The sequence below is a fragment of the Panulirus ornatus genome, chromosome 55 (genome assembly GCF_036320965.1).
Source record: "Panulirus ornatus isolate Po-2019 chromosome 55, ASM3632096v1, whole genome shotgun sequence".
NCBI classification, from domain to species: Eukaryota; Metazoa; Arthropoda; class Malacostraca; order Decapoda; family Palinuridae; genus Panulirus; species Panulirus ornatus.
Genome location: NC_092278.1, coordinates 23750894 through 23769860, shown reverse-complemented (window position 1 = coordinate 23769860; position 18967 = coordinate 23750894). Strand labels below are relative to the sequence as shown.

General features: G+C 39.0%; 2 protein-coding genes across 2 annotated transcripts in view; both read left to right on the top strand.

The window, feature by feature from the left end:
- Pfas (phosphoribosylformylglycinamidine synthase) overlaps window positions 1–18967 on the top strand; it is a 124628-nt gene that overhangs the window by 48612 nt on the left and 57049 nt on the right. The window contains exon 16 of the mRNA XM_071693156.1: window positions 1879–2030. Coding sequence (XP_071549257.1) covers window positions 1879–2030 — 152 coding nt within the window. The remainder of the gene's footprint in view (window positions 1–1878; window positions 2031–18967) is intronic.
- Window positions 2035–18460, top strand: LOC139765575 (uncharacterized). The gene is made up of 4 exons (XM_071693154.1): window positions 2035–4726; window positions 9261–9451; window positions 13498–13647; window positions 14085–18460. The coding sequence occupies exons 1-4, from the start codon at window positions 4575–4577 to the stop codon at window positions 15089–15091; spliced, it is 1500 nt and encodes a 499-aa protein (XP_071549255.1). The 5' UTR covers window positions 2035–4574; the 3' UTR covers window positions 15092–18460.

Genomic DNA, 18967 nt, shown 5'->3' with positions numbered 1-18967 from the left:
AGTGATTGGTTCTCAGTGAATGTCGGTTTGTGACAGGGATGCGTTATGTCTCCATGGTTGTTTGATTTGTTTATGGATGGGGTTTTTAGGGAGGTGAATACAAGAGTTTTGGAAAGAGGGGCAAGTATGCAGTCTGTTGTGGATGAGAGGGCTTGGGAAGTGAGTCAGTTGTTGTTTGCTGATGATACAGCACTGGTGGCTGATTCAGGCGAGAAACTGCAGAAGCTGGTGACTGAGTTTGGTAAAGTGTGTGAAAGAAGAAAGATGAGAGTAAATGTGAATAAGAGCAAGGTTATTAGGTACAGTAGGGTTGAGGGACAAGTCAACCGGGAGGTAAGTTTGAATGGAGAAAAACTGGAGGAAGTGAAGTGTTATAGATATCTGGGAGTGGATTTGGCAGCGGATGGAACCATGGAAGCGGATGTGAGCCATAGGGAGGGGGAGGGGGTGAAAGTTCTGGGAGCGTTGAGAAATGTGTGGAAGGCGAGTACATTATCTCGGAAAGCTAAAATGGGTATGTTTGAAGGAATAGTGGTTCCAACAATGTTATATGGTTGCGAGGCATGGGCTATAGATAGAGTTGTGCGGAGGATGGTAGATGTGTTGGAAATGAGATGTTTGAGGACATTATGTGGTATGAGTTGGTTAGATTGAGTGAGTAATGAAAGGGTAAGAGAGATGTGTGGTAATAAAAAGAGTGTGGTTGAGAGAGCAGAAGAGGGTGTTTTGAAATGGTTTGGTGGAGAGAATAAGTGAAGAAAGATTGACAAAGGGGATATGTGTGTCAGAGGTGGAGGGGACGAGGAGAAGTGGGAAACCAGATTGGAGGTGGAAAGATGGAGTGAAAAAGATTTTGAGCGATCTCGGATTGAACATGCAAGAGGGTGCAAGATGTGCAAGGAATAAAGTAAATTGAAACGATGTGGTATACCAGGGTCGACGTGCTGTCAATGGATTGAACCAGGGCATGTGAAGCATCTGGGGTAAACAATGGAAAGTTTTGTGGGACCTGGATGTGGAAAGGGAGCTGTGGTTTCGGTGCATTATACATGACAGCTAGAGACTGAGTGTGAACGAATGTGGCCTTTGTTGTCTTTTCCTAGCGCTACCTCTTGCACATACGGGGGAGGGAGTTGTTATTTCATGTGTGGCGGGGTGGCAACGGGAATGAATAAGGGCAGACAGTATGAATTATGTACATGTGTGTATATGTATATGTCTGTGTGTATATATAAATATTTATACATTGAGATCTATAGGTATGTATATGTGCGTGTGTGGACGTGTATGTATATACATATGTATGTGGGTGGGTTGGGCCATTCTTTCATCTGTTTCTTTGCGCTTCCTCATTAACGCGGGAGACAGCGACAAAGTATGATATATATCTTTTTGCTATTTGTTTTGCACTTGGGAAGCTAAAAAAAATTAGTTGCACTCCAGGAGGGTTAATGAACACATCAAATGCATGCATTATTTTAGTGTTATGACAGCAGAGTGTGATGCCTTTTCAGCAGAGATTTAAAACTTTCTTCGTGCATTCCTTGAATATTTCTAATAATGAATTTATGATAACATTATTGACTGGGGAAAGGAAATAGATAGAGAGAGAGAGAGAAAGAGTTATTAACATAAAAAATGACCAGATACTTTTCTCCTTCAGATTATGTCTGCTTTAAGTTTGGTTGTGTGATGATAACAAGTACTCAAATGATCCTTAAAACTAACTCATGGATAAACTAATGATGGTGCTTTTTCATTGCTTTCCTCTTATATCTCGTATGTCTCCTGGTTCTTACCTCTTTTTTCTCCATCCCTTTCTCTCCCTTTTTTCTTTCAATCCATCCTCAGCTACTTCTAACTACTCTCATTCCACAGACATCAGTGTTTATCCTGACATTTATGTCACTGGAGCGTTACCTGTACATCAGTGAGACACTCGATGACCGAACACTGTCTGAAAAGAGTGCCAGAATGTGTTTGGTTGTCATCTGGCTTGCATCCATTAGTTTAGCACTCTTCCCAAGTAAGTATTTCAACACCATTGATCTCAAACACCTTTCTCTTGTTGCAAACATTGAGCACTGGTTGTATTCTGTTAGATCTACACTGTAACATATTTTGATTGATGTTCATTTCCTTTTGGTTATTCCCAATGAATGTCTCAGTATTTCTCATATGCAACAACTGTTTCTTGAAACACCTGTATTCTGTGAAATCATGTAGCATATATGTTCTGCAATATCTATAACTTATTGCAGCTATATCCTGTACTATTTGAAATATAATGCATCTTTGCCTTCAAGAGTTGTATTCAGATACATCTGTGACATAACAGTTGTGCCTACAAGAGTTGTATTCAGTACCTCAAGGGGATACTCTAGTTTTACCCCACCTTACTGTGTTGTCCTTGTTATTACACTTTAGGGATGCAACTAAAGGGGGAGGCTTTGCCCAGTTACATCAGGGCAGTACTTTTAGATTTGGACAAACACCTGAGATGTGCTACCACTTTTAGTTTGTGACAGTTTTGGAGCCTTGTTGCCTTTGGAAACATTGCACTGGAGTTGCCTTCTGTCATTGACCTGTTAAGGGTGAAGGCACGAAAGACTAGAAAACAGCACTGGAATCTACCAGTTATGCCAAGGTTAAAAGCTATATTATAAAACATTTATGTCATGTCTCATATATTTTGTCTTGTGATATGTATGTATCATGCAACATCTGTGACTTGCTTCATTTTTATTATATAGGTGTCTCATTATGTGTGTCCTGAAATTCTATGTTTTTAAACATTTGCATCCTGCAGCATCATTGAACTGCTGCATTCTCGTCCTGTAGCAACTTTGCCTTGTGGCGGTTGATCTTAATGACAATCCCTACCCCATCTTTTAAAAGCTGTAGGGTGTAACATCTCCTCCCTTTAATATATATATTCTGAAGAAGTTTTTTTTGTACTATAGTGGGCTCAGTTGCAAAATGCTATCAATAATTGTTCAACCTGAATATAATCTTTACTTCATAGGATATATTTAAAGTGGGGTTATGGCATATTGATTCAAAATTTGTACATTCTCTGTTTTTACTGAGCTTCCATGTACATGCTTTAGTTTAATTAAACTCAAGATTTTTTAGTGCCCATAGTCAAAATTTCAACTGAAACAAAAGCAGAAGTTTCATTTTCATTACACCTTCCTGACCATGCTATGCATTTTCAAACTGTACTGTTTAGAGTTATCCCATCTAGGACTATAGTACTTAACCCAGTTTGCCTAAAATTTGGCATAGAATTACAGTTTTTAGATTCATGAATAGAACTAAGGGATTCAGCCCTCTACAGCATTGAAGTATTTTTAGAGAGCACCACGACTCTCAAAAACTCTCGAAAACCATGTCTCATATTGAGATACTTATTTTTTATGGTCAAGTTTTCAGTTTCATATATTCTCTTGAAATGTACTTTATTGACATTAAAATTTTTGAAGAGAATTATATATGTTGAGGTCTTGTTCTCTCTCAAATTCTAGATATGGACTTAATCACTACTGATATATGCTTTTTTTCATTAAAAGATATTTAGAATATGACATTATATAAAGAATATAGATTGTACTTGTGTAGATGTTTGGTTTTCCCCAATATTTCCTGAGTTGTACTTAGTCCAAGTTTACTACATTGGCTGTTTCTCTACAACCCTCATGTTACTGCTATGCATTCCCTTTAAATTCATGTCTTAGGCTCAGTCCTCTGTTCTTAACACTACCTTGTTAATGCAGGAAATGATGAATATGTATGAAAAAGACAGAGGACTGAGCCTTTGAGAGAATATCCTCACTTGGCCCCCTTCTCTGTTCTTTCATTTAGAATATTAAAAGACGGGAGGGGAGGATTTTCAGCCCCACGCTCCCTCCCCTTTTAGTCGCCTTCTACGACATGCATGGAATACATAGGAAGTATACTCCCTGCCTTATCCCAGGGTTAGTATATATATATTATATTTATTTATTGTACCGAATCACTGTTTCCTTCGTCAGCAAGGTAGCACAAGGAAACAGACAAAGAATGGCCTATCCATATATACACATACATGTATATTTTTGTTATTCATTTATTATACTTAGTCACTGTCTCCCATGTTATGTTGTATATATCTCTTAGTTTGCCTTTGTGTAATTCAACACCTGTTTATCTATCTGACTGTCTCATATGATTTGTATCTATATCTTGCAGTCTGCATGTCTGTTTTTATGTCAACAACACAGAGACAGAATAAAAACAGAACATGGCAGCTCAGAGTCAGAAAAATTGTAAATTGTACCACCACAGCAGATCAAGGTGTCTACCACCATGCTTTACCATAAACATCTACAATCAAATCACCAACAGTTATTAGTTCACAACCAAAGTAGATACCATGGTCAGCAACAACTGAAAGTCATCATCACTAGAAAAACACAACCAAAACAGGTCCCTCAACTAACAGTAATATATTATAACCTTTATCATTATAACTATCAACCATACACACACTAACCTGTAATTTATGACCACAAGTTTTGATCATCACCACTCAAATGTTCTTACTATTTACCATTCCATTTGCAGCACTGTGGATCAGCAGCTTCTATGGCAGTAATGCCATGTGTTTCCCTCTCCACATAAATGAACCCTTCCTGATAGGTTGGCAGTACTCAGCCTTTATCTTCCTTGGCCTTAACATTGTCAGGTGAGTTGTGATTTGTATGGATTTGGACATTTGTATCACAGATATATGACACTTCCAAGTGTTAACAAGTGAATACCTTTTTGTACGACATGGGAAGAGAGTTCTGCACTTTTTGAAGCCTTATCTCTCGACTTTGCAATAAAGTTGCTCTGTCGATATTTATATACTGCTGGCACCCTGTTTCATTACTTTGTCTGCTCCAAACATCCACTGCCCTTTCACTAGAATAGCTCTTCATGTCCTTTCTCAGAAGTATCTCATCTAGCTTCTTTAGATTTCTGACTTCCCTGTCACTGTATCTCACAAAAGAGAGTTCTATGTCATGATCTAATTCAGAAACTTGAAGGCTATAATCAAGTCACCCCTAATCTCTTCTCTCCATAATGGGCAGATAAGTAGTCCTGAGTGTGTCATCATAGCTCAGCCCTCACAATTTAAGCACCATAATAGTTGCCCTCTCAATTTATTTATTTTTTTTTTTTTTACAGTGAAAATACGTGACAAACATAATATGGTTGAGAGAACAGAAGAGGATGTATTGAAATGGTTTGGTCACATGGAGAGAATAAGTGAGGAAAGATTGACAAAGAAGATATATGTGTCAGAGGTGGAGGGAACAAGTAGAAGTGGGAGACCAAATTGGAGGTGGAAAGATTGAGTGAAAAAGATTTTGGGCAATCGGAGCCTGAACATACAGGAGGGTGAAAGGCATGCAAGGAATATAATGAACTGGAACGATGTGGTATACCCAACCCACCCACATACACGTCCACACACGCAAATATACATACCTATACATCTCAATGTATACATATATATACACAGACATATACATATATACATATGTACATAATTCATTCTGTCTGTCCTTATTCATTCCCATCACCACCTCGCCACACGTGGAATAACAACCCCTTCTCTCCTTAATGTGCGAGGTAGCGCTAGGAAAAGACAACAAAGGCCCCATTCGCTCACACTCAGTCTCTAGCTGTTATGTAATAATGCACCGAAACTACAGCTCCCTTTCCACATCCAGGCCCCACAGAACTTTCCATGGTTTACCCCAGACGCTTCACGTGCCCTGGTTCAATCCATTGACAGCACGTCGATCCCGGTATACCACATCATTCCAATTCACTCTATTCCTTGCACGCCTTTCACCCTCCTGCATGTTCAGGCCCCGATCCCTCAAAATCTCTTTCACTCCATCTTTCCACCTCCAATTTGGTCTCCCACTTCTCGTTCCCTCCACCTCTGACACATATATCCTCTTGGTCAATCTTTCCTCACTCATTCTATCCATGTGACCAAACCATTTCAAAACACCCTCTTCTGCTCTCTCAACCACGCTCTTTTTATTTCCACACATCTCTCTCACCCTTACATTACTTACTCAATCAAACCACATCACACCACATATTGTCCTCAAACATCTCATTTCCAGCACATCCACCCTCCTGCACATAACTCTATCCATAGCCCACGCCTCACAACTATACAACATTGTTGGAACCACTATTCCTTCAAACATACCCATTTTTGCTTTCCGAGTTTTGGAAAGGGGCAAGTATGCAGTCTGTTGTGGATGAGAGAGCTTGGGAAGTGAGTCAGTTGTTCGCTGATGATACAGCACTGGTAGCTGATTCATGTGAGAAACTGCAGAAGCTGGTGACTGAGTTTGGTAAAGTGTGTGAAAGAAGAAAGTTGAGAGTAAATGTGAATAAGAGCAAGGTTATTAGGTACAGTAGGGTTGAGGGCCAAGTCAATTGGGAGGTAAGTTTGAATGGAGAAAAACTGGAGGAAGTAAAGTGTTTTAGATATCTGGGAGTGGATCTGGCAGCGGATGGAACCATGGAAGCGGAAGTGAATCATAGGGTGGGGGAGGGGGCGAAAATCCTGGGAGCCTTGAAAAATGTTTGGAAGTCGAGAACATTATCTCGGAAAGCAAATATATATATATATATATATATATATATATATTTTTTTTTTTTTTTTTTTTTTTATACTTTGTCGCTGTCTCCCGCGTTTGCGAGGTAGCGCAAGGAAACAGACGAAAGAAATGGCCCAACCCCCCCCCCATACACATGTACATACACACGTCCACACACGCAAATATACATACCTACACAGCTTTCCATGGTTTACCCCAGACGCTTCACATGCCTTGATTCAATCTACTGACAGCACGTCAACCCCTGTATACCACATTGCTCCAATTCACTCTATTCCTTGCCCTCCTTTCACCCTCCTGCATGTTCAGGCCCCGATCACACAAAATCTTTTTCACTCCATCTTTCCACCTCCAGTTTGGTCTCCCTCTTCTCCTCGTTCCCTCCACCTCCGACACATATATCCTCTTGGTCAATCTTTCCTCACTCATTCTCTCCATGTGCCCAAACCATTTCAAAACACCCTCTTCTGCTCTCTCAACCACGCTCTTTTTATTTCCACACATCTCTCTTACCCTTACGTTACTTACTCGATCAAACCACCTCACACCACACATTGTCCTCAAACATCTCATTTCCAGCACATCCATCCTCCTGCGCACAACTCTATCCATAGCCCACGCCTCGCAACCATACAACATTGTTGGAACCACTATTCCTTCAAACATTCCCATTTTTGCTTTCCGAGATAATGTTCTTGACTTCCACACATTTTTCAAGGCTCCCAAAATTTTCGCCTCCTCCCCCACCCTATGATCCACTTCCGCTTCCATGGTTCCATCCGCTGACAGATCCACTCCCAGATATCTAAAACACTTCACTTCCTCCAGTTTTTCTCCATTCAAACTCACCTCCCAATTGACTTGACCCTCAACCCTACTGTACCTAATAACCTTGCTCTTATTCACATTTACTCTTAACTTTCTTCTTCCACACACTTTACCAAACTCAGTGTGTGTACGTGTAGGAAGAGAGGAAAGTGATTGGTTCTCAGTGAATGTAGGTTTGCGGCAGGGGTGTGTGATGTCTCCATGGTTGTTTAATTTGTTTATGGATGGGGTTGTTAGGGAGGTGAATGCAAGAGTTTTGGAAAGAGGGGCAAGTATGAAGTCTGTTGGGGATGAGAGAGCTTGGGAAGTGAGTCAGTTGTTGTTCGCTGATGATACAGCGCTGGTGGCTGATTCATGTAAGAAACTGCAGAAGCTGGTGACTGAGTTTGGTAAAGTGTGTGAAAGAAGAAAGTTAAGAGTAAATGTGAATAAGAGCAAGGTTATTAGGTACAGTAGGGTTGAGGGTCAAGTCAATTGGGAGGTGAGTTTGAATGGAGAAAAACTGGAGGAAGTGAAGTGTTTTAGATATCTGGGAGTGGATCTGGCAGCGGATGGAACCATGGAAGCGGAAGTGGATCATAGGGTGGGGGAGGGGGCGAAAATTCTGGGAGCCTTGAAGAATGTGTGGAAGTCGAGAACATTATCTCGGAAAGCAAAAATGGGTATGTTTGAAGGAATAGTGGTTCCAACAATGTTGTATGGTTGCGAGGCGTGGGTTATGGATAGCGTTGTGCGCAGGAGGATGGATGTGCTGGAAATGAGATGTTTGAGGACAATGTGTGGTGTGAGGTGGTTTGATCGAGTAAGTAACGTAAGGGTAAGAGAGATGTGTGGAAATAAAAAGAGCGTGGTTGAGAGAGCAGAAGAGGGTGTTTTGAAATGGTTTGGGCACATGGAGAGAATGAGTGAGGAAAGATTGACCAAGAGGATATATGTGTCGGAGGTGGAGGGAACGAGGAGAAGAGGGAGACCAAATTGGAGGTGGAAAGATGGAGTGAAAAAGATTTTGTGTGATCGGGGCCTGAACATGCAGGATGGTGAAAGGAGGGCAAGGAATAGAGTGAATTGGAGCAATGTGGTATACCGGGGTTGACGTGCTGTCAGTGGATTGAATCGGGGCATGTGAAGCGTCTGGGGTAAACCATGGAAAGCTGTGTAGGTATGCATATTTGCGTGTGTGGACGTATGTATATACATGTGTATGGGGGTGGGTTGGGCCATATCTTTCGTCTGTTTCCTTGCGCTACCTCGCAAACGCGGGAGACAGCAAAAAAAAAAAAAAAAATATATATATATATATATATATATATATATATTCTTTTTCTTTCAAACTATTCGCCATTTCCCACATTAGTGAGGTAGCGTTAAGAACAGAGGACAGGGCCTTTGAGGGAATATCCTCACCTGGCCCCCTTCTCTGTTCCTTCTTTTGGGATGTTTTGTAATGTTTTAACCTCCATTTGAAATTTGAAGCTTTCCACTTTATAGATGCCAACCTTTTACTATTAATGTCAAAGACCATATATTGCTGTTATCATGTTTGAATAGCTGTCACTTGCTATTAGATTTTGCTGGCAAATAACCAACATTTGCTATGATTTGTGATTTCAGACAGCCATTGTCTGCTTTTGAATGCCACATACATATGGCCATCAACTACCTTTTAGTTCTATGTACAGGTGGCCACTGCATGCCACTGACATCAATTATATAAAACCATTTTCCATGATCACTAATTCTGATATTTCCATGCAGCATGGTGGTGATATTTGGGTCGTATACTGGACTTTTCTTCAACATCAGGGTGACAAGATTGTCCACACCTCTCTCCAGTGATGAAATGAATTTTGCTCTACGTTTCTTCTTCATTGTCATCACCAACTGCCTCTGCTGGCTCCCCATCATGTGTGTCAAAGTGGCTGCTCTTGCACATATTGATATCCACCGTGAGTAGTCTATCTTGATCTTTCTGTTTCTGTCTTCTCTCTGTATCGAGCTACCTATATTTCTGATGCCTGTTCCTTTTTTGGAACTCCCTCAAGGGGATTTCCAAGGCAAAAGAGTGTTCGTAACTGGTGAACTCAGGTGCCACTTTTTAACCTTTAGTGCTGTACCCTTATGAGGCCATTGGCAGAGGGAGACTGTAGCACTCTGTTTTTGGAGGCTCCCACGTAATGTTCCTGCTACTACTACTACTTATATGTAGTGTTTCTGCATAATGTTCTTACCGACTGCTTCTACCTAGTGTTTCTGCCTAATGTTCCAACATACTACTTACTACTACTACCTAATGTTCCTACCTACTACGTCTACCTAATCCTCCTGTCTACTATTCCTGCTTACTAATTCTACCCATTGTTCCTACCATTTTGCCAAAAGGCAGGGCTAGCGCATAGTGGTCACCACAGGAAAATCTGAAGCTACAAAGAATGAGTTGTGTAAGTTAAGTGTTCTGTGTGACAAGGAGATATGTACGTTTGGGGATAGAATGCCAGCATTCAACGTATGGTTGAGGCAGAAAGAAAAGACATCTACCTGGATAAGAGGAATGCTCACTACGCAGCTGTTGCTAACATTCGTGATACCCAGGCAGGTAGGACCAGTAATACACCTCCCTGGTTGGTAGCTGTCTTTTTTCTTTCCTTATATCACTCACTGCATATGTATGTATGGTAACGTACATTTTTCTCTGTGATATGAATGCAGGGAAGTTAAGTTTATGTATACATGTATGTATGCACATACATATCAATGTATATATTTCACATACTTATATATTTTCATACTTGATTGCCGTATCTTGAATTAGTGAGGTAATGCCAGGAAACAGATGAAGAAATGCACATATACAGTCTGTTGGGATGAGAAGGCCTGGGAAGTGAGTCAATTGTTGTTTGCTGATGATACAGCACTGATGGTAAATTTGAGTGAGAAACTGCAGATGTTGGTGACTGACTTTGGAAAAGTGTGTGAAAGAAGGACATAAATGTTAATAAGAGCAAGGTTATTAGGTTCAGCAAGAGTGAGGGACTAGTTAGTTGGGATGTAAGTTTGAAGAAAAATTGGAGGAAGTGAAGTGTTTTAGATATCAGAGAGTGGACTTGGCAGTGAATGGAACCATGGAAGCAGAAGTGAGTCATAGGGTGGAGGAGGTGAAGTTTTTCTGGGAGTGAAGAAAGAAAATGTTATGTTGTAGAGCAAAAATGGTTATGTTTGAGGGAATAGAACTTCCAACAATATAATATGGTTGCAAAGCATGGGCTGTAGATAGAGTTGTACAGAGGAGGGTGGATGTGTTGTAAATGAAATGTTTGAGGACATGTGGTGTGAGGTGATTTGATCGAGTAAGTAATGAAAGGGTAAGAGAGATGTGTGGTAATAAACAGAGTGTGGTTGAGAGAGCAGAAGAGGTTGTGTTGAAATGGTTTGGACATATGGAGAGAATGAGTGAGGAAAAGTTGACAAAGAGGATGTATATATTTCCAAGGTGGAGGGAACAAGGAGAAGCAGAAGAGGTGGTTTGATCGAGTAAGTAATGAAAGGATAAGAGAGATGTGTGGTAATAAACACAGTGTGGTTGAGAGAGCAGAAGAGGTTGTGTTGAAATGGTTTGGACCTTTGGAGAGAATGAGTGAGGAAAAGTTGACAAAGAGGATGTATATATTTCAGAGGTGGAGCGAACAAGGAGACAAGGAGAAGCAGAAGACCAAATTGGAGGTGGAAGGATGGAGTGAAAAAGATTTTGAGTGATTGGGGCCACCTGAACATGCTGGAGGGTGAGAGGCGTGCAAGGAATAGAGTGAATTGGAATGATTTGATATACCGGGGTTAGTGTGTTGTCAGTGGACTGAACCAGGGCATGTGGACATCTTGGGTACACCATGGAAAGATCTATGGTGCCTGGATGTGGATAGGGAGCTGTAGTTTCGGTGCATTACACATGACATCTAGAGACTGAGTGTGAACAAATATGACCTTCTTTGTCTGTTTTCCTGGTGCTACCTCACTGAGGCAGGGGGTAGCGATGCTGTTTCCTGTGGGGGCTGGGTAGTGCCAGGAATGGATAAAGGCAAACAAGTATGAATATGTATATGTCTGTGTATGTACATGTGTATATGTTGATATATATATATATATATATATATATATATATATATATATATATATATATATATATATATATATATATATATCATATATTTATTTATTATACTTTGTCACTGTCTCCCGCGTTAGCGAGGTAACGCAAGGAAACAGACGAAAGAAATGGCCCAACCCCCCCCCCATACACATGTATATACATACGTCCACACACGCAAATATACATACCTACACAGCTTTCCATGGTTTACCCCAGACGCTTCACATGCCTTGATTCAATCCACTGACAGCACGTCAACCCCGGTATACCACATCGATCCAATTCACTCTATTCCTTGCCCTCCTTTCACCCTCCTGCATGTTCAGGCCCCGATCACACAAAATCTTTTTCACTCCATCTTTCCACCTCCAATTTGGTCTCCCTCTTCTCCTTGCTCCCTCCACCTCTGACACATATATCCTCTTGGTCAATCTTTCCTCACTCATCCTCTCCATGTGCCCAAACCACTTCAAAACACCCTCTTCTGCTCTCTCAACCACGCTCTTTTTATTTCCACACATCTCTCTTACCCTTACGTTACTCACTCGATCAAACCACCTCACACCACACATTGTCCTCAAACATCTCATTTCCAGCACATCCATCCTCCTGCGCACAACTCTATCCATAGCCCACGCCTCGCAACCATACAACATTGTGGGAACCACTGTTCCTTCAAACATACCCATTTTTGCTTTCCGAGATAATGTTCTCGACTTCCACACATTCTTCAAGGCCCCCAGAATATATATATATATATATATATATATATATATATATATATATATATATATGTGCATTTTATTATATATTTATTTATATTTATATTAATTTTTATATATGTATTCATTCTTGTTCAAAGTTGTTGACTCTGCTTGCTTGTGGTTACTCTGCAAGCAAGGTGCATCTTTAGAGTACAATCTTATCAAAAAACTTCTTACTCCAGAGGAATCCATCCTTTCCTTGTTACTGATTACAACACAAAGCTGCAAAAGCCCTTGGAGAAAGGATCCTTGAGTTTATACAATAATGACAGTAATATTAATAATCCCTGGGAATAGGGGAGAAAGAATACTTCCCATGCATTCCCGTGTGTTGTAGAAGGCGACTAAAGGGGATGGGAGTGTGGGGGCTGGAAGGCCTCCCCTCCTTGTATTTTAACTTTCTAAAAGGGGAACCTGGGTCGATGTGCTGTCAATAGATTGAACCAGGGCATGTGAAGTGTCTGTGGTAAACCATGGAAAGTTTTGTGCAGCCCAATGTGGAAAGGGAGCTGAGGTTTCAGTGCTTTCACATGACATCTAGAGACTGAGTGTGAACAAATGTGGCCTTTGTTGTCTTTTCCTAGCACTACCTTGTGTGCATGCGGAGGAGGGGGGTGCCATTTCATGTGTGGCGGAGTGGCGACAGGAACGGATGAAGGCAGCAAGTATGAATGTGTACATGTGTATATATGTGTATGTCTATGTATGTATATGTTAAAATGTATAGGTATGTATATGTGCATGTGTGGGCATATATGTACATACATGTGTATGTGGGTGGGTTGGGCCATTCTTTCGTCTGTTTCCTTGCGCTACCTCGCTAACACAGGAGACAGCGACAAAGTATAATAATAAAGAAAAGAAATAATAATAATGATAATAATAATAATAATAATAATAATAATAATAATAATGATAATAATAATAATAATAATAATAATGATAATAATAATGATGATGATAATAATTCATCATATTCTCTGGTGACTTGTGCACTAGGAAAACAAGTGAGAAGAACAATTGATTGAACTGTGTTTCCTACTCTGGAAGGTATCTGAATCCCCTGTGATATCTTATGTGTAAACAGAGGGAGTGTATGCATGGCTGGTGGTGCTGGTGCTGCCTATCAATTCAGCTGTCAACCCTGGACTGTACACCTTCTCCACATCACAATTCCAGGCACAAGTTACTAGTGCTGTTACCCTTTTTCATAGGGTTCGCTATCGACAGAATTCAGGTTTGGAATAACTTCATCATTGTGAATATCAAATATCCTTGTTGAAAGATAAAATCAGAATTGGGCAGTATGAGTATTTAAAGGTAACATTATTATAAAAAGCAAACATATTTCATTGTCACACGATGATGTTGATCAGTCAGGTTTTTTTTGTTCATTCTCAGAAATTAAGACTAGGCATTATCTACATCCTTTTCTCTCAAACACTATATTATCAAAGCTGACATATTAGCAAAAGCTGAAATGCTTCTCTGACAAAAGTTTGCATCCTTCATAACAAAAGGTGACATCTGTCAAAATTAGTACAATATGTCTTGTATTGTCAAGACTTAAATCCTACAATGTCAAAATGTAGCATATTTTAATGAAGAAAACATATTTTTATCACTAAAAGCTTATATAAGCATTTGTAATTGCCACAACTCTTTCCATTACAGACACAGAAGCACTTCGTCACTCATCTACTCGGTTGTGGGGCAGCAACATACTCAACTCCCACTTCACCACTCTCCATCACCACAACCATCATCATCCATCTTATACCCATCCTCTACCACAAGTATTGGCCCCTCTTAAACCTGTTAGCAAACCAATGTCCACAAAGGCAGCTACCAAGCCTCAAGCTATCACATGCCAAGACAATACTGATGCACTTCTTCCTTCATCAAAGGATGACTTAATTGAAAGTAAGATTATTAAAGCCTACAAAAATGGTTGTGCAGTGCATCAAGAAATGGCACAGGTATATCAGTCATTAGTTTCAGAAGAATCCAAATTGAGTGAAAATGAAAACATCAATTGTGGTGAAGATATATGTCCAAAAGGTCAAGTGACTTTTCATCAGGTTACCCAGATCAGATTAAGAACACAGTCTTATAGTAACAGTCAGACACCTCCTAATGACTGCACTCAGTCATCACCTGTTAGGACAGAAACTTTCTCAAGTCCATCTCATCCATGCATCAAAACATTGGTTCAGGGTGCAAGAGATAGACAAAACTTGTCAGACACCCAGGGCTTCCAGGATATTTGCTTGGAAGCACATGTGTCTGGACATAGTAACATTATTCATCCTTCAAAATATACCTCAACAACTCTTGCCACCACATCTACCCAAGGAAATCCTCTCTATATTGACTGCAGTGCTTCTACAGATTCAGACTTCCAAGATTCGGACATCTTACAGTTGAACCTCAAAGTTAGTTATAGTCCAAAATTGTTACAGACTTCAAGCCAAAAGGGACCATCAGGAGTCAACAACTTTACTTTCATGATGACCTCTCCAGATGCATCAACAATCTCAGATGGAATCACATCTCCAGGTATCCCCCAGGTAGTGGTAGGGCCCAGTGCCTCCATGAGAAGCTCTTCCCCATCACAACTGTCCTTATCCCCAGGACGCTTACGTGAGGAAGATAGTTGTAATACTCTCCCTAACTTGTAACACAAAAATGCTCATGTCTTTCACTTAATGGAAAAGAACACAAAGTAATTCTCCTTGCATTTTATTGACACATTTCCTTATAAAAAATTTCACTCAAAGTGTTTAACGTACTGCAATTGATCCTCTACTATTTCCATGTTTTTACTAGGGGTATCTCTTTATTATTAACTCCTTTAGTCACAGTTTGAAATCTTTTGCTTGTGGAGTCATTTCTCTCTATGATTATTTGTTTAACATGAAAATTGGGTAGAGGTGTTTAAAGTCTAAGTCAGTTTTAATGTTTCATGCATTTTCCTTTGGTCATATCATGTCATCTTTCTCTTGGTTTTATCATCTGTCATCTTTGTATCATTTTTGATAGAATTTTGATATTCATTTATTATTATTTTTTGTTGTTGCTTGAAAGATGGGACAGTTGAAAAGGATTCATAATGCCTTCTATCACTAGCACTTGAAAACAAAATGATCTACAGTTAGCAGTGCTGATATACAAAAATATGAAGTGCCATCTGTCATACATCTTGCATTAATGTGTTCATACTAATTCCCAGTGAGGTTTACTACAGAAAACATGTGATTTCCTTTCACCCTAGGCATACTTGAAAGAAGGCTTAACTGTAGACATTAAAAAGATATTTGGACATCTTCAGCAAAGGTAAGTGCTCAGGTTTGAAGTCAGTTAGAGAAATGGATGATTAGTGGATAGTTATATCTGGTGGAAAGGGGCTTCAGAAAAAAAAAATTTCACCCCATTGTAAAGAAACATGATACTGTATCATATACTGAAGCTGTATCCAGAAGAGGTTTTGGGTGGATTTGAGCAAGTTGCCTAGCATGCTTAGCAGTATTTTTTAGATTTTCATGCATTTTAGCTGCAGAGAGGAAAGGGTTTGTCATTTGCAAATGAAATTCACAAGAAAGCTTTCATTCATTTTGAAGATAGTTGCAGGACATGGTTTTGTTTTACAGATTTTAATAGGCAAATGTACAGTGATTCGATGCTCCCTGTTGCATTTGCTATAAGTGTCACTGACAGTGAACATTACATTTAGGGCAATAGAATTATAATTAACTCATCCACCGTGAACAGTCAGCAGATTTCTACAGTTATGCACAAGCTAACGCATGGTCAAAAGTACACCAGAAAATACCTTTTACTAAAATCACAGTGTCACACAGAAGGCCATTCCTTTTGGGACTATATATAAAGAACATGCATAAGTGCATGCAAGTCTCTAGTATGTTGAAAAAAATTTGCTAAAATGCGTCACAGAAAACTCGAGCTATGAAGTGTTATGTTAGACTAATTTTTTGCAGTATTTCATACAGCTTTGCTGTTTTTTTGCTTGCAAACATTAGTTTAAGAATTTTATCATGTGTTTCATTTCTGCACTTATGGTTTGAAAAGGACTGTTATGTGGTTTATGTAATTGGTTTGCTATGTCACAAGGATCAGTGTGGTAAGAGCTGTATTAATCACTTGAGTTGTCATCTTTCCACTAACATACAGAATTTTCAGAATTTTAATTTAACAGAATTTAATTTGATTTAACAGAATTTTCTAGTGAAGATTATAGTGGCCATTGTATTTCATATGATGAAGCCTTTTAACAATAATTGATGCTACGTACACTGTACCTGAACCTGAGGGTGTGCCAGTACATCAGCTTTCTTGTAAGTGCTGAATGAATAATTTTAGAATTATCTTAAATGACAGCCTTGATGTAAAATGCTTTGAGGAGCAATGAAATTGTGAATAAACTTTCAAGGTTTGGAGAAATATTGCAAGAGTGACATTATGGCATGAAATTTTTCCTTGCATCAGATGGGATGTTATGTGAAAGCCTTAGCCTTTTGCTTTGTGATTCCACCATAGTATTCACTCCTTTCCGAACAGCAAAGTTTATTTTCCTGTGAAGTTTACTAAAGCTAATGCTTTACATTGATTAAGTATTTGCTCATAATCTAACAAAGGATGTATCACAATGACTTGAGTTCACAACTTCAATGAGGCTGAGGTTCACTCAAACTATTGAGGTTTTGTTAGACTAGCTTCTTAGTTTAATTTGTACAGCTTTGCTATTTATTTATTTATTTATTTTTTTGCTTGCTAACTTTAGTTTAAGAATTTCATCTTTTATTTTCATACTTGTCCCTGGGGATAGGGAAGAAAGAATACTTCCCATGTATTCCCTGCATGTGTAGAAGGCAACTAAAAGGGGAGGGAGTGGGGGGCTGGAAATCCTCCCCTCCAGTTTTTACTTTTCCAAAAGAGGGAACAGAGAAGGGGGCCAAGTGAGGATTTTCTCTCCAAGGCTCAGTCCTCTGTTCTTAATGCTACCTCACCAATGCAGGAAATGGTGAATATGTTTGAAAAAAATTTTACATGTTATATTAAAAAAAAATCCCAAGCCTGTATACATATGTAGTATTGAAAAGCAGGTTCATGTGGTTTCTGTAAGATGTATTAATCACTTGAGTTGTCTCTTTCTACTGATATATAAAATTTTTAGTAAAGATTACAGTGACCATTGTATTTCATATACTGTAGCCTGTCCACGATAATTGATGCCCCTTTCATTGTACCTGAACCAGAGGTGTGCCAATACATCAGTTGTCCTGTAAATGTTGAAAATAGTTTTAGAAGTATCTTGAAATAGCATCTTTCAATTTGAAAAGCTTTGAGGAACAATGAATTTGTGATTAAATTCTAAAGGTTTGGACAAATTTTGCAAGACTGACATTATGGCAAGAAAGTTTTATCTGCATCAGATGGGATGTTATACTGAGATCCTTATCCCTTTACTTTGTGATTCCTCTGTATTCACTCATTTGCAAACTTGAAAGTTTAATTTTCCATTAACATTGCAAAGATTGTGCTTTAAATTGATTATATACTTGCTCCTCATCTAACAAAGGCTGTATCATAATGACACATAACTTGTATTTGTAAGTCTTCTTGTGAGAAATATTTGTATTTTACTGAGATGTATTTGCAAGTCATTTACTAAGACCCTAAAATATGGTTTTAAGTCCTTTAAAAGAGACGTATTTGTAAGTCATATAGGTAGACTTGATATATTTGCAAATGTTGATATATTTGCAAATGAAAATTAAATGTCTAAAAGAGAAGTTACATTTAAGAACCCAGTTTATCATGCTGACTTCTGATGTTGCTATTTCTTTATTCTTCTCTGTCTGAATTGTTATATTTCTAGGCACCTTGTGATATATTTCACAAGTTTTTATTTGTCAGTATTTCATTTTGTTGGAAGAGATTCAACATTGTAATGTATCTCAAACTATTGTAATTTCATCTCGACAGGTGTTGCAAATTTATGTAAAGATATAATAAAATGTATGTGATCGGATGCGTCTTTCCTTTTCGTTTCATTATGTCAAAACAAAAAAAAATACATTTTTTCCATACCTATTTGTTATTTCCTGCATTAATAAGATAGTGCCAGTAACAGATGAAAAATGGCCTCATTCTCTCACATCCACTCTTTAGCTATGATCTGTTATATGTAATGTGCTGAAACCACTAATAACCTTCTCATTTCATCATTCATTACTTTTGGATATGACCCCATCCCACCTTCCACAGGCAGTGCACTTCTGTCTCATGTAAACACTGCTTCCCTAATTGCCTTCCACTCATCACCCACCCTTCATTTACCCTCGCTTTATACTGTTCTACACTCAGTTTTTCCTACTATCTCCACACAAACCAATTTTCCAAGCTCACATTTTCATCGCCCGTTTCTCATTTCTTTATGCTGACTGTAGCACATCCTCGAAACTACAATAATACAGAAGCTCCATGGAAAGGTCTTGGAGTATATATATATATATATATATATATATATATATATA

Coding starts and splice junctions, on each gene's coding strand:
- LOC139765575 (XM_071693154.1), top strand. CDS start 4,575: ATGTTCTTACTATTTACCATTCCATTTGCAGCACTGTGGATCAGCAGC. Junction 9,452..13,497: donor TGCACATATTGATATCCACC/GTGAGTAGTCTA, acceptor ATGTGTAAACAG/AGGGAGTGTATGCATGGCTG. Junction 13,648..14,084: donor TCGCTATCGACAGAATTCAG/GTTTGGAATAAC, acceptor TTTCCATTACAG/ACACAGAAGCACTTCGTCAC.